Here is a 16,577-nt window from a genome sequence, read left to right on the forward strand (position 1 = left end):
AAACATCACTGAAAAACGAAACACACGGCACCACCTTCCTCGCTCTCCCTTGTCACGGTAACCATAGCAACCTTGTCCTCCCTCCCTCAGCTCACTCATTGGTTAGAGGAGCGTCATGGTTACACAAATGCAGCAAAGAATCTGAATGAGCTCAATGACACTCTGCCCAGGCTCAACTTAATACTGCCCTTCACCACATCACACACACACACAGACACACTAGACATGCATACAAATGCTCAGAGTGATGGAATGCAGAGGTAGAAATTCAGAGCCTGTGTATTTGTGTGGTGCTGGAACCTGAGGGCACAGCATTGATAATGGCAGGCTCTAGCTTAGAGTTAAGACTGATATACAAGTGACATTTACTGAAGATGTCCTCTCTCTAATGAACAGACACACACGCACACACATCCTACCTCGGGCTATGATTAGACCTTAAGCACACATTCGGCCTGGATATGGGTCTCTAGAAGCTGATGATATAGCGACATCACGCCTTTGTGTGTGTGAGAGAGAGATAGGAGGCGCTTAGGGCACTGGGTCATTATTGTGTTAATATAAGTTTTACTTTATTAGTTCCTCATGGACGCATTATGACCGCCTTTGTGAGCATGAATATAAATGATATAGAGAGGGTTAAGTGAGGCATGCACAATCAATACATGGTATTGTAAGGCAGCTGTCTAGACTTGCTTTGGATCAGATGTCTTACAATGTTGCCTTACAGGGTCCCCACTGGGCATAAAGCAAGCATTATGACACAAATACATACTCCGTCTTACGTTTCAAATCAGGGGTCTATTTGTATTCCAATTAAAAACCACTTTGCCTTCATAAGCGGCAGTGAATACTCCGACTGACAGACACCATCCTGTCTCATGTGTCACCTTTATTTATCGTTTTGTATCATTTGCCACACCTGTTAACCTGAAGTGTTGAACCTGCCTCTAAAGGTCTCACTAAACACACGTTTCTGTTTTTTTCGGAACAAGTATGTGCAATCACAGATTCTCCACCTCTTCATGCAAACATGACAAGTGCACACATACGCTTCTGTACGTGCCGATATTTACCCGTCCATCTCCAGAGACACGTAATCAGTGTAAGCTGGCAAGTGCATGTTAATGTGTCTGTCATTAGTTGTGTAAGTGGTGACAGAAACTTGGCAACCACCGACAGTACAGACGGTCTTATTCAGACACTCTCATTGCCTTGGGGGGGGGCTGAAACAAAAGGATATCGATTTTTACATTTGGGCCAAGAACAAGAGAGTGGCGAAAGAGGTGGATAGATGGAAAGAAAGGAGAAGGAGAGGGTAAAAGGGAATAGGAGAGAGAGATTTAAAAGGTGATCTCTCACTTGAACTGCCAAAGCATTCAGCCGGTACTGCTGTCTTCTGAATTGAAAAACATCATATTTAAAGTGCAGAAGATATTTAAAGAGTAAGGCTTTGAGGCATTTTTTTTGTCTGTCAATAAATTTTACACAAGAAGAAAAACAAAATCATGAATTGATCCTTGGTTACAGTGGGTGCTTTCTTATCCTGTATCCTCAGTCTAAGTCAAATATAGATCACTGCACACTAAATAAATGCTTGTTGGAGGTGCTGGAGCTGGTTCTTTGGAAACCTATCTGTACAACTGGTCTGTGCAAATCATAACAATGGAAGCATGTAGAAGGCCCCTGCATAGAAATAAAACAAATAAAAATAAGTGTTAAAAAAAATAAATAAATGAATGTGCAAATGGTTGCTAGGATGACCATTGGCTGAAAAAGGCCCAATTAATCATTCCTTTAGTAACATCTACTAAAAAGAAGTTCAAGAAATGACTTAAAATCAATTAATCTTAATAACCAACATTGGGACAGATCTTTTGATTCACCCAGGGACGCTCAAAGATGCGCAGACCTTTTTTTTTACTTGCACACTAGTACCACCTCACCAACCCATGTGGTACCTGTTACATTACTACATTATTACACTGTTCCATTTGTTCATTTAAGGGTCTATGTTTACCATTTCATCCGCCATTCATTTTGTGTTCTGTTCATTGTATGTCTGTTATGTCATGTTAATTTAGCCTTACTTTAGTTTTATCTTATTTCATGTTAATTATTATTATATGTTCCTTGTATGCACCAATCACTAAGGCAAATTCCTAGTAATGTGAACCCCCTTCACTTACATGGCAATAAACACAATTCTGATTCTGATTTTGTATGTATTGATCATACATTATATGTCATTATATTTTTAATATTACATGAGTATTTTTCATGCTAGGGCTTACAATGATCTATTATTAAAGGTATGACAGTTTCGAGTGAGTGGTGGGAGATTCAGGTTTAGGCTCTTAGCCATTATGGAGATAGTAGCTTAAAATGACTTCTTTAGAAAACCTGTGGGTGATGTCACAGATCTTTAGTCATTTTTTCCATCGACTGGCCATTGTTGATTCATCAATGCATGCCCAAAATAAAAGCTATTTCTCATCAAAAGAAGAACACGTTAAAACATGTATGTATATCGTCTGATTTTCAGAGATGCACAAATATTACCACATTGACCTTTTCCAGAAGGTCTCTAGCTACCTACAAACGCTAGCTGCATCAAGATCAATATTATTTGTCATCATGTATACATGTGGTAACCTGCACCAATATCATTAACCAGTGGGCTCCGTTCATACCGGATGTGACTTTTTCTTTTTTTTATACTCCTGCTTTCCCGTTTTACTTTCTTTTTTTTCTAACTCAGAAAAAGTGACAAGACATGGCTAGGTGGAGAAGATGGAGTGCTTGCTGCTGTGTGTCCTCAAGCTAAACTGTCTTTGTTTCAACTAATCCTTGCTAAGTATAAACAGCTTGATTTGCATATGTCGACTTATTCTTTAGACATTGATGCAAATACCTTTGACTGAAACTCATCTCCTGGTGTTAAAGCAAAGCCATTGCTGTGTGTGTGTCTGAGTGCCCGCCTGTGTGCAGTTCCTGTTAGTGTCTTGAGTGTGTTCATGCATGTATTTTTTTTTTTTTTTTTTTTTATAGGAGGATCTGTGCCCATGTGGGTCTACAGTATTTCACTGTATATCATCAGTGTGCATGCATGGTAGTGGCCCTGTGAAGAAGTACATTGAAGATTGATTGAGTGTGTGTGTGTGTAAAAGCATGCCTGTGTGTTACACAGCTTCATAGTGTGATTGACAGCAACCATTAATAGGATTAAGTCCAAGTGGGCCAGAGCTCCCACTTGGAGTCTTCAAAACCCACCGTCACAGGGGAGAGAGGGGAAACATACAGATGGCCTGCTGAGGCTGCATGTGCACTATGCATGTGTGTGTAGTGTGAAAGTGTGTGCAGACATAAAATGAGATTGTAAATAAATACGTGAGGGCGTGTTTCCTTGGTTTTGCAGCTGCAGTGTGTGTGGGAGGATCAAAAAGTCGAAGCTGTACAATAATACCATGCTTCGGTCTGTTGTTTGGGCATATTAGTTTTTCTTCTTAGTAAACAGGTGGGACCAACATTTATAGTAAACAACTGCAGGTAAAAATGTGTTTGTATGTGTACACATGCCTAAAAATGTATGAAAGAAAAAAGCAGTTGTTAACTAAAAACCAGCCATCCTTCATTTTCTTATTTACACCTGTGTTTTTTTCCACTGCCTCTCCATTGTGGTTTCACTGTGTGGTCATGAGGGCAAGCACAATGCCAGCGTTTGACACTGAATACCACAAGCTGTTTGCATGATAAACCACTGTTTCTCATTTTTCTGTTGCTACATCAAGCAGACTAAAAACATGTGTAGATTCTCAGACAGAATATGACTATGTTGTACAGTTAGTACAAGTTAAGTTAAGTTAAATTCAAATATTTGAAATTGCTGTCATTGTTAATAAGTAATAAAGTGTAATAATGTAATATGTTAATGTGTGTGTATATCTCTTACCAATGGCAAGGGGTGCAAACAAGGTTGAGATGAAGAGCAGACATCTGGTCCACATGACGTCTGAGGATGACCTGGAAGTAGATATGGAGGTACTTCCTGCTGAGCCCAGACGGTCTTGTGGTGAGCTGTTTCTCTCACAGCTCAGTGTTTCCGACACCATACAGGCCTGCGAAATGACACACAGAGAGGATATGATCACTTGACTGTCATTTCTAAACACATGAAGATGCCTTGTTGGGCTGTGAAAAGCATTTGGAACAATACACCTTGCATAGCCTACTATACTGTCCTTCAGATGTCTTCTGAGTGTTTCTTGTGTGAGAATTTTATCACAATCACAACCACATATTTGTTAACAGTTTACAAAGCACATTAATAAAAAAAAATCCTAAATTGTTTAACAACAGATGTGCTTTCTGATTAATACTAACTAGCTTCTTAAAGGCAAACTGTTCTCACACTTTCTGTCTGGAGCTAAGAAGAAGAAATCCCTGATACCCTGATACTCTCTTTATTTATGGTGGGTTGACAGCACTTTACTCTAGCAGTGGAGCTTCCTCAAGAAAAGAAAGTCACAGTCGTCTAGACAGTAATCAATAATTATCTTATACTGAAGTGCTGAGTGATAACTTCAGAGTAAGTGGAAAATCAAGTTAGAGAAAAGAACCTGTTATGCAAAATGTGAGGATGGTAGTTTTTATACAGAGATTAATGTATATACTGCATTTTGGAAAGTGACCCAATAAATATGCGTGAAAATTGGGGGGGACCCAATTATTTGACTCCTTGCACATTGTGTGTGTGCGCCCGCATTACCAACGAATCCTTTCCACCACACCGACCTAACACACGGCTCATCCGGGTTTCGAACCCGGGACCTCTTGCACCCAAAGCACCAATCATTCTGCTACTATTAGTCGACTAGTCGTTGCAGCCCTAGGCACAACACGCTTGACTTAACCCGAATTCTGGCTATTGTGGCATCTCTTGATATCTACCAAACTATGGATCTCAAATGAATGATGTAAGACATGACAAATTGTAAATTGTGTATTGTGTATAGCATTCTAACTGAAATCCATGTGTTTGTGTAACCACCAACAACAACATTGTTCTTAAGTCTAAAGTTTTCTTTCTTTTTTTCTAAAGAATTTCCCCTTGGGGATAAATAAAGTAATTCTGATTCTGATTCTGATTTAATGTCTCTGTAAAGCCATCCAGTATCTCACATAACAGTTTCTAACTGAAATTTTAAGAACAGCTAAAATGATAATGATTGTTTTTGTAACTAAATTAGGACAACAAGACTCCACAAGTCACTTCAAACATTTATCAGAAATGTAAGAAAGAAAAAGCAGTAGAAAAAAAAGTAGGAATCCACAACAATAAAACGGTTTGTAATCTTGGCATAATGATGCTTGTATCTGTATTAGGATTCACTTTGCTTGATATTCCACATCAGCATCAAAGTGTGAAATGTATTGATGTCCCCATCTAATTGTTCATTTCATGGTTCATCAGCGATAAACAATTAATAAGAGGAGATAAGTTATAGCAGTGACACACTGGTAAGCATCGTTTCTCCTTCTTTCTTTCCTGAACCGATTAAGCAGACAGCATTGTTCTATCACTTGCTCATTCGCCCACTCGCTCAAGTAACAATTTACTCAATTATTTTTCTTCCTGCATTTTTACTTTTTAATTAAAAATATTTTTACATTTTCTCTTTTTTTAAGTTTGTCTCTTTTTTTGTTTGTTTTGTTCGTTTGCAGTCATTATGCAATTCCCCCTAGTTGACGTCCAAAAAAACATACTTTTTCATGGGAGTAGTTTAAAGGTAACAGAAGCCCTATATTGTGCCTAAATGTTCTCACTTGTTCTCAAGGGAAGCCATGCCCAGCGCCAACAGGCGAGTCAAGTTTGTGTATGTGCGTCTGTGTCTGTGAGTGTGTGTATCAGAAAGAGAGAAAGCCGGCAGAAATTCGCAACAGCCGTGGACAGATGGAGCAAAGCAGACAGCCAGAGCCATGGGAGATACATCATGTGTAACAGAGACTATTGATCAGTGTGACCATATCATTCTGGCCCAGCAGAGACTAAGACAATAGCCAGCCATCTAAGTCACGCCATGCTGTGAAGGCGACTAGCTGCTCTCTCCTAGATATTTATGATATCTACAACTGCTGGTATCAGAAAACATTTTTTGTTTTCTTTATAGAAAAAGGACACAGAACTTTATATATATATATATATATATATATATATATATATATATATATATATATATATATATATATATATATATAGGAGACTCATACTGCATATGCATAATGCATCTTTTGAACATGTACAATGACAAAAAAGCCTCTCACTGCAGACAGGACAGACAGATACACCCGGAGGACATGTGCACAGTAGAATCTGAATATCTGGGAAGAGACCAGAGACATGACAAGAGCTGTGTAGTCCACTGGGATTTTTTTTTTATCTTTTATGGATGTCAAAATAAATCCTTGAAATTTAGAATTTTTTTCACAGCAAAACTGGCAGATAAACATAGTTATAATTAGGTCTTAACAGTTTGAAAACAATCTCTTCTAGAATTGAGTATTTTGTCCATTCCGTTAATGATAAAGGCTTAACTACTTGGTTTAATAAATGTAAAACTCCAAAGACAATTATTTTTTTTATCTTGTGTGCACTTCTCTTATTAAGAACTACAAAAACATAATTTGCAATACAGCTTAAAATAACAGTATTATTGCAGTATTTTACGTGTTTGTTATCACATCTTACATTTCCTTTTAATATATCAAGTGCTCAAGTTAAAAAAAAATCATAACATTTACCTACAGGTATGCTAAAAAGGTGAGCAAACACAGGGATGACTAAATTTTTACTCTCATAATTGCTTTGGATCACTCAGTTTCTCTTTAAACTCATCTTCAGTGCTGTGCATACTTGCTTTCTAAATATCAGGTGTTGCAGCTTATTTCATTGTAGGGTGATTTCATATCTGCTAACTATTCCTGACAAATCTCTAATGACACTAAAGTGATAGACTCACAACAGACTCCTGTGTATTATTCTTCCCTGCACTTAAACAACTGTGCCCCATTTTGATTGATTGGTCCCTAACTCAGTTGAACATGAGCAATCTGACCAGCTGTCCCCGGCTCGACAGAGGAGGCGCACACTGACATATGGCCGGACGCCACCAGCCACAGCATTCCACTGTTTCATAATTCAAAAGCTATTCCATCACCCCGTATGCTCAGCCACCATCTCACCCATCAGCTAATTAACCCTCTTATTTCCACCATGCTCGTAGAGGTGCCTTCATAGACAATAGTTGCACGATGGCCTGGAGCAGCTCAGGACAAATCCAAACTCAAATCACTCAAGTTATGTTCATAATTCAGCAGGGCTGCAGATTACCATATGTTCCGATAATAACATAAAAATATGCTCCATAATGCATAGACAATAGTGATGGCCCAGAGCACTGCCCCGTGTATCTAACCTGTTCCCTTTCATTATCTTAATGTGCTGATTGGTTAATATATTATGAATAAACAGGCGGTAATGGTGGTAATTATCAGAACATATGCAAAGTGTTTACTTTGCTTGATCGCGCACATGAGGTTTGCCAAACATCATGTGCCCCATCTGAAACCATTCACTGTAAAAAATTATGAAATAATCTAGTCACTTTTTTTAAACTAAATTAATATTTCCTGTCTGGTGCTAGTTATGTGTCACTAGAGACACTGCCTAGCAGATAAGCAGCGTCTGCATCTGCATAGAACTCATGAGCTAATAAGCAGGATCAGACCATAACAAATATACATCCCTGGATCTTTGGCTTTAACTACTGTCTTCATCCAATCTTTCATTCATCTACTTAGCAGACATCTGTCTTCCACAAAATATACTCACATAACACTTCTGCTTGATCCATTTAGTTTATAAAATGCACATCATAAAAATATGAGTCATGCTTTATTAGTACACTCAATGCAGTTAACGCAACACTAGACTCACCGTCTCAGCAACACTATTATTTAGTATACCATGCTGACAATATGCTCCCTAGTAGTCTTGCATGAGTAAGTGGTCTCTATGGTCTCTATGTCCTATATTTTTCTGCCCTGAATCTTTATTTCCTACAGGGTCGGCATTAACAGAGCTGTTGAGGAGGCTGCTACACCCAGACTATATTGCATGCATCCATGAACTAATTGATGTAGGGCTGATTTTGTGCACCGAGGTGGCCTGACCTTATGTGTGTACGCGTGTGTGTGTGTGTGTGTTTATAGAGTCCCCTAACGAGAGGCCTGCCTGTCACAGCACTCCTCATTCGGGGATTCTCTCTTTCGCTAATGAGTGCTGACCGGACTGGGCTACCTTGTCAACACGCGTCACATGCACACGCCACACACACATACACACACAAACAGTCAAACGCAGACACACACACACACACTTTTTCCACACACACATGCTTATCACTAGGAGACCAGATGCCGTGCTCCCTCAGCCTCTAGGCAGAGAGTCTCAAATGTGTCCAGGCTGCATTTGTAGTCTATCCCTTCACCTAGAAGAGTACCATGTGGACATGTGTGTGTGTCACATTAAGAAAACAGTCAACAGAGTGGATTGAAGATGACTGAAGATGTAGATGTGAAATTTTTGTATTCATTTGTAAACTGTGTCCATGTTCTTCCTAATTAGAGTTGAATAAAATAAGAGTGAGAGTTTGGAAAGACAAACATGCTCATTATTAGTTAAACCCTTAAATTTGAAGACATTATTTGTTGACAAAGTACAGTGAGAAGACACAATTGATGTGCATGTCCAAAAAAATTATAATATCATAATAAAGCATGGGTGCATTCTTCTTCAAATGTCCTGTTATACTTAGTCATAGCAGCCTGTTTTGCCCTCTGTTGTATAATTGCACAGAGAAAAGCTCAGCTCGGCAGCTTATGCATGCCCCCCCCTTGCCATTTTCTTCACTTAGTTTTTCTTCACCTGTTCTTTTCTTCCCTCTCTTTAGTCTCTTCAGTTGTTCATTCTTTGCTCTGCTGGAGAGAAGTCTGAGCGGAACAAAGCTCAGGGGGCTATGCACCATGTTCAGTAAAATGGCATGTGTCCGCCAAGCTACGGTAAATTACCTCCAGTTGGCTTGCTAGGGTAGGTTTAACCACTATGGACCATTTCTAGTGTGTGTGTGTGTGTGTGTGTGTGATTGAGAGGGTTGGAACAAGGTTGTGTGGGTGAAACTGTGTGAGTGGGTATAGGTAGTGAGGCAAATTATCATCAGTGCAGGTAGACAGGCTGGGAGAATTTTGATTAGAATGACCACACACAGGCACACACACACAAACACACAAATTCAGGTAGCTAATTTGGCAGTGTGGAGCTGAAAAGATGACTAATCAGGAGAGAACCTGGTGGGAGTCTGGACTGTGGCCTATAATGAGAGACACAAGACACACACGCATGAGCAAAACAAGTACACACATGTACACACTTGTATCAAGTAATGCAAATATAGATATATACACATACAACAGGCATGAATGCTTTTGAATAGAGGGCCCACCCTCTTAATTGCCCTGTGCTGATGGAGTCTAAGATACTGATTATAGCAGCGAGAGTCCCCTCAGTGTGACCAGGGGGCACAGAGTAAACATACTGTCATCTCCCAACAATATAAATACCCAGACATCCCAACCACCACCACCACTACCACCACCAACATGTTTTTGTACTGTTGCATGTGTCTGGTTTTTTTGGCGAAGGGGGGAGCTCACATACAAGCCCCCTCAGCCCACATTAAAATCAAAAATAATAATGAGTCAATGTCACATGTTTGCAAAGGACAACCCTTAACTCAATGAGACAAACAGTCATGTCAGCTTGTGTCTTTCATTTTGAATCTATACATTTTGGCCGGGATAGCCAGATGCAGTATGGTGGGCCCCATTGGCTATTTTTCAAGATGTACAGTCGGTGTATGTGAGTAGGTGGGTGAGGGGCTGGTTTACAGTAGTGTAGGAATGTGCACAATTGTCATCAGTGCCCTGAAGACAAGTGGTCTGGCTGGCAATTTATTTCATACAGTGCTGGTTATAAATTCTTTGTGTGGCTGAGAGGCAGAGAACTACAGAGAGCTGTAGTGCAGCCTTAAAGGTATAGGTCACCCCTATATCAGTGTGACATGTTTTGGTCATTGTGGGTTCAGTGTAAAGCCATCAGTGAAGAATAAATGGCTTCAGTCTAGTCTTGTCTTGTCATATTAAGCATAAAGTCTGTTGTTTGTAATTTACTTCTTAATTGATTTTCATTAATCAAAAGCATTTTTGATCAGGAATAAAGGCATGGGACTGAAGAGCTGAATCAAGCATTTTGCATGAAACAAAAATGCAAAGGATGGACTGCCATCATTGCACTTCTCTCTGTTTGACTGTGAAGATCATTTACCAAATTTGCATTTGTATATTAAAAAAAAGACATATCCCTTTAAAATAATTTCCACTCAAAACAGTTCAAAGCCCTGGGCTGAGCACCTCATCCTCTTTCTCAATGTTAGACATGCAATGCCCGTCAGAAAACAGTGTCTGGGGAGGCTCCGGCTTTGACCGGACCACTGCAGTTTCCGCATGGCTGCCTCTGGCTGCTCTGAGGATGCTCACAGAAATCCGATGCACCGAAAACCACCCTGAAAATCCAGCGCCAATGACCTCGTCTGTAAGGCACAGCCGTTTTGATTCCTCTCTGCCTGGCGGCTAGACACCACACTCTGTTCTGCTCTGCTCTGAACTTTCTAATGCTCCAGTCTAATCAACTCTATGCGCCCTCTCTGCCTCATGAGACAAGACAGGCTAAGGTGGAGATGTTGGAAGAATTGAGAGAGAAGGAGGAGGAGGAGGAGGAGGAGGAGGAAGAGCAGAAGCAGAGTAGAGGGGAAAGGGTGGAGGAGAGAGGAGAAGAAGGAAAAGAGAGGTGGGAAGGAGATGAAGACGGAGATACATGGCTGAGGTCGGAGAAGAAAAGGCTCAAAAAAATAAAGGTGGAAAAATAGGATAACACAGGAGTGACACGAGGATGGAGGCAGAGAGAATGGTGGGGGGCAGTGAAAGGCAGGGAGTGCCAAAAGTGTTCAGGATGTATCAAAGGGATCTTACAGCACGTTAATAACCTCAGGCATTCACCTTTTCTTCTCCCTGTCAATCTGTGGCCTCAAACATTTGGACAGAGTTCCATAAAATAAGCCTTCAGACAGTGACACAAAAATGTCAAATAAAGATGCTAACACACTGCAAATGTTACCAAAATGGAAATCGTTATGACGCCATGCTATAAATTCTATAATTTTTTAAAAGATATACTACTGCATTAGGAAAAAAAGAGACTTTGTTTTAGGAATTGTGTCTATTGTATGCTCATCACATAAATATATTGAACTACTAAATCATTGCTTTATGCTTGTCTGATGGCCTGCAGTCATTTTTTATTTCACTGTTTCTGTATTATCTACATATTATCATGGAACTATGCACAGCACACCATTTTAACATAATGTGTTACTCCCATGTCGTTACTGTGATATCTGATGCTGTCTATTTTGTAGTAGTGCAATTTCTAGACTGGAAACACACCATGTAATTTCATAACAGCCTCATACACCTGATCCTTAACAATTTAGATGGATATTGAAGTATATTTCTCATCATATCATCAACATCAAAAATGTTATGGAAAACTTCCAACTACAACAAAAATTTCTGGACTTATTCACAAGACAACAAAGGGGTTTAATCAAATAAAGAAACTTGATAATATTTACTAAAATAACAATAAAAAATGCAACTTCTAAGACTGGCATAGGTTAATTTATTTATGAAAATAAAATAAATGCATGTGCAAAACAAACATATTAACTTACTTGTATTAAACATACAAGCACATTTACACATACGTCGTACATATGCACACATAGTCTTACAATTCTGCATGGCAGTGCCACTGAATAACCCACAACGGGGGAGTTAATGGTTTACAAACTTGCCACTGATACAATCAATTATGTCAACTAAAAGTGCAGTGATGCTGATTTCCCTGCCACTGCTGTTGTTTTTTTCATCCCTTTGATTCATCTGTCTTCTCCTTCATACCACCTTTTCTCTTCCCCATCACCATCTCCCTCTCTTCCTCTCTGTCACTGTGCTCTAAACCCAGTACTGTCACAATGGATCTGTCAAAGCCATGCCTTAAAGCCAGAGGCAGAGAGAAGCGGTGTGTGTGTGTGTGTGAGAGAGAGAGAGAAGAGAGGAAGGGAGAAAGTTGTCCTGTACAGTACAGAGAACAGCCACCTCAGCAGTGAATGACGCTGCATTAAAGAGGAGGCAGACAAACAGGCAGGATACGACACTCGTGACCTAGATTAAAACCCTCATGAAAGCAACTGGCTTGTTTAACAGAAGGATCCACTCAAATCTTTATATGTGCTTGTTTTTATTCATTATTGTCCATTTATCAATTTGGTTTTTCGGGTGTGCTCTCTCCATCCATTTATGCTCCATCCAGTCTTGTGCACTTTCTTGCTTTTACCACTTAGTCTCATGCTGCTTCCATGTCCTCACTATAATCTGCCATATTAATATTGTTTACGATATTCGGGTGCTGTTCTCTCTTGCATTTTAGTCTAACCACACATATAAGACTTGCATTTTTTCTTAGGACATCCATAATGAGACTCCTGCTCCTTTAATGTGTGATCCAAATTCTCTCAAAATTGACACATGCAAACTTTCAAAGATTTGCTTAGAAACAGCAAGCTTATAAAACTTCAGATTTAGTTAGGGGAGAAAAAAAAAGTGATTTCTGCATAAGACATTAGGACCAAACCTTTGCTCCTGCATTACAGAGCAAATATGAACTGTGGATATCAGAGTCTTGAAATATTTATTCAAAAAAGCCTTTCTGGGGGTGCTTACTGGGCTGTTCATAATTTAATAATGCATAAGCACCAACACTGGTATATAAATATAAAAGGAGGCACTTTATGCTGGATTGTCTAACTGCTGAGAAAACGGCATTGAAAATACAGAGGAATCTACCTAAATGGAAAAAAGTACATTCATTTGCAAAATGTGTCGCCTTGACTTATGTGTGTATGGAAACGCGCTGGTGGACACAAAAAGAAATTCCTCCCTTCACATATCATAGAACGCATTAAACATTACAGCCTTTTTGAGTCACTTTGACGGCAGTGCTGCTCAGCGCCGCGATGTGTGTAAAATGCCTCATGACAGATGTCCACAGTGATATGGGAGTATTTGTCAGCAAACACTTTTGTTAGATATTACATTTTCACTTCTCTGTGGAAACCAAATCCAAAATATAAACTGAAGAAGAGATTTTCTTCAAAGTTTACTGGGACTGAGGAGGCACAGCTGTGGTTATTCACCAGACATGTACCTGGAACATTAATACATTAAAATCAAGACTTATTACAGTTCCCTGCTTGGCTGAAGCTGAGCTTTGGTTTTGAGCTTGCAGGGGAAAAAATGGTTTGCCATTTCACTGGATCTGAGTTCTAACCCTCAAAGCAATAAACATCGATACTATGTTATCAAACATATGTTAAAGGCCTATTTTGGTGCAAGTCAACACCCTTATGAATTCCATCTGCCATCTTTATAATGAGCTTCAATAGTATTTAAAATGCAAGCCTGTGAAAACAACTGTTCTATGATTGCAGGGCTGTGGTTATTTTCTGCATCAGCGTGGACCAAAACTGTTGCATTTTTGATAAGCTATATCCACCACTTTTGATAATGCAAAACCGGTGTTACAATAAGCTCCAGCAGAATATTTGGCTGCTGATTTTGAAGCAATCAATGGAGACAGCAAAGGTAAACACGGTGCCAAATGTCAGCTTGCGTTGCCACTTCACCTCAGGCGGGAGACCTAAACAACCAAAATCAATGCTCCAATCATTTCATATTCAAATCACGCAGGGTAGAGGTCTGGCTCCTATTGCAGTTTCATATCCCTGGCATGCTAATGTTTCCCAATCAACAAAACCAGAGCAGGCAGATGCATTGAAAATACAGTAATGGAATGGAGAAGCACTACAATGTGAGGAATAATAAATGCTTAGTGTTTCTTTAGGTGATGTTAAGATACATGTGACAATTATATATAGTAGCCTCGGGCTTATTGCAATATAAATACTGTCTGCATTATTCATTTGCAATGCTATAGCACAATCCTGTAGCTTTAAAGAGCAGTTTGTAAGATTGCTAGTCTGTGAATGTGAAAGGCCTCGTCACTAAATTGCAAATATACTACTGACGTTAGCATGCTAACCAGCTGGCTATAGCCAATGCTACACTAGCTGGGCTCAAACAGTGTATCCTAATCCATGTTTTTATACCTTAGTAGAGAAAATGTGAAAGAACAATTTTATACAGCTGTCTTATAAAAGGTGCAAATAAAATGTATCCAGGGTGTGCAAAACTATGTTCACTCTTTGTTTCATCAATTGTGCCAGTGAGAAATATTTGATCAAAAAATCCTCTTGTGCTGCTCAGATCTCATATTCAGGTTGTAGCTTGAGGTCTTAATCATTGATTTCCTTTCAGAACTAAAGTAATTCAGGATGGATTACAATTCCTAAACCATGAAGTGAGTGCACATACATCTGACCGTGCGGCCTGTGTCTTTTATTACAATAACTGAAACATTTACAACATTTAATCCTTTATGATGATGGACAGAAGAGACTCAGTAGATTCTAAGACCTCCATAAACATTGAAACAGCCAGACTAAGCTGCCTAGAACATCAAAAATGTCATCAACTTTGCAGTAAATACAGTGTATTAGATAATGTTGATGTACGCATGTTTATTAATGTTTTTATGCTCCCAAATGTATCAAACAAATGTGAGCGAGGCTGGCGTTAACACAGGCTTGTAATACTTCAGTAACTAGTGTTTTCGTTGGAATCCATGCCGGAGCGCCCAAACAGAACAACAAATCTCTACAGTATGCGATAGGGATAATTGAAATAGTAAACAGACACATGGAGGGAAAACATCTGTGAGTGCATCTGCTCATCATCACACAACCAAGCCCATTGGAAATCAACATTCACAATATACTCTGCTTTACACAATTAGCACCGGTTCATAAGCAGAACACCACAAAATAGGAGAAGACACAGCAGGGAGGAAAAAGTGATAGTAACTGCCATAACTTGTTTTGTTTCACACAGACTCTTCACACAAATAAGATTGCTTATCCTTCTAGGAATACAGTGGCCCTAAATAGCTGCTTTTTCCAAGTTGTTGACAAAGAGCGTCTCTGTAGGCTATTCCCTGTCGTCACGTGTGTGTGCGTGCGTATGTTTTGCACAGGGTGTGTTGGGGGTTGTGGCACTGCACTCAGGTGGCAATGGTTTTGTGCTTGTACGTGTTGTCCGCGTGCGTTTGTGTGCATTTATATTACACTGCATGTGTGTTTGATGAAGTGTGTGAGTGTGTATGAGTGTGTGTGTGTGTGTGAGTGTGTGTGTGTGTGTGTGTGTGTGTGTGCTCCCCCGATGCCGTGTCTCACTGTTAGGAGAGAAGAGCGAAGGCATAAGGAAAGAAATAGTATCTTTAGCAGTCAACAGGATACACAGTCACCAGCAGACCAAGACCCCTAACCCAGACATAACAACAGCATGTATCCAGACTGTCACCAAATTATCAATGAAATCATTAACACTCAAAACCCAGAACAATAGCTGAAAACACCACACATTCGTAAGCTATAAAGTGATGAGCTTCATTTGGCCTGGCTCACTGACTAAGAAAGAACACATTCATGTAAGCATGAATGGCTGACGGGGAGTCTGTGAGAGGTTGGAAAGGCTGAGCCACGTTCACACATTAACGCAGTCACACCTGGGAGCTGTACGGCACTGCTACACAGCCTCGCACTATTGGACGCAGAGCTGCTCCACTGGAACAGTTAAAGGTTAAGTGCCCAGAGGTCACAGCCCTGATGGTAGTTGTTGAGGGACTTAAACTGCCAGGACTTTCACATCTACTGTACTACTCAAGTTTTTAAACCATGACCTTTCAGTCACACACTCATTTCCTCTGAGCCTATCTGTTACTGCGGGTCAATACATGACTGGTGAGGCTAAATGTAGAGATGGTGTACTGAGATGTGTGACAGACATTTTTCCTATTATTTCTATTCATAAATGGATATGACTGAAATCTTTGCATGAAATAATTATAATCAATAGATCTGCAAATTCTGATATTTGAATACATTTATATGTATATGTGTAAATTGTATTTATTGTTCTTTGATATGCTGCTACTACAACTCCCCCCCCCCCCCCCCCCACTGGAATTAATAAAATAATTTGGAATCTTAGTCTTAATTTGTAATTATTGCTTAAATATCAATAACAAAAATATATATACAAAAATGCTAATTGTTTAAAGTCTCATTTAGAGTTGTATAGGTATACATATTTGTGTGTATATATATAAATATATATACACACACAATTATACATATATTCATTTTGTTGATCAATCACTCAAACAT

The 16,577-nt window shown here is 39.5% G+C and overlaps 1 protein-coding gene across 6 annotated transcripts in view; it reads right to left on the minus strand.

Moving 5' to 3' along the window:
- The window catches only part of adgrl3.1 (adhesion G protein-coupled receptor L3.1), a 103,990-nt gene that overhangs the window by 72,306 nt on the left and 15,107 nt on the right, over positions 1–16,577 (minus strand). For all 6 annotated transcript variants that reach the window (XM_028399772.1, XM_028399741.1, XM_028399765.1 and 3 more), the window contains exon 3: positions 3,953–4,118. In XM_028399772.1, the coding sequence (XP_028255573.1) occupies positions 3,953–4,112 (160 nt within the window). In that variant the 5' untranslated portion in view covers positions 4,113–4,118. The remainder of the gene's footprint in view (positions 1–3,952; positions 4,119–16,577) is intronic.

The sequence above is a fragment of the Parambassis ranga genome, chromosome 1, assembly GCF_900634625.1.
Source record: "Parambassis ranga chromosome 1, fParRan2.1, whole genome shotgun sequence".
NCBI classification, from domain to species: Eukaryota; Metazoa; Chordata; class Actinopteri; family Ambassidae; genus Parambassis; species Parambassis ranga.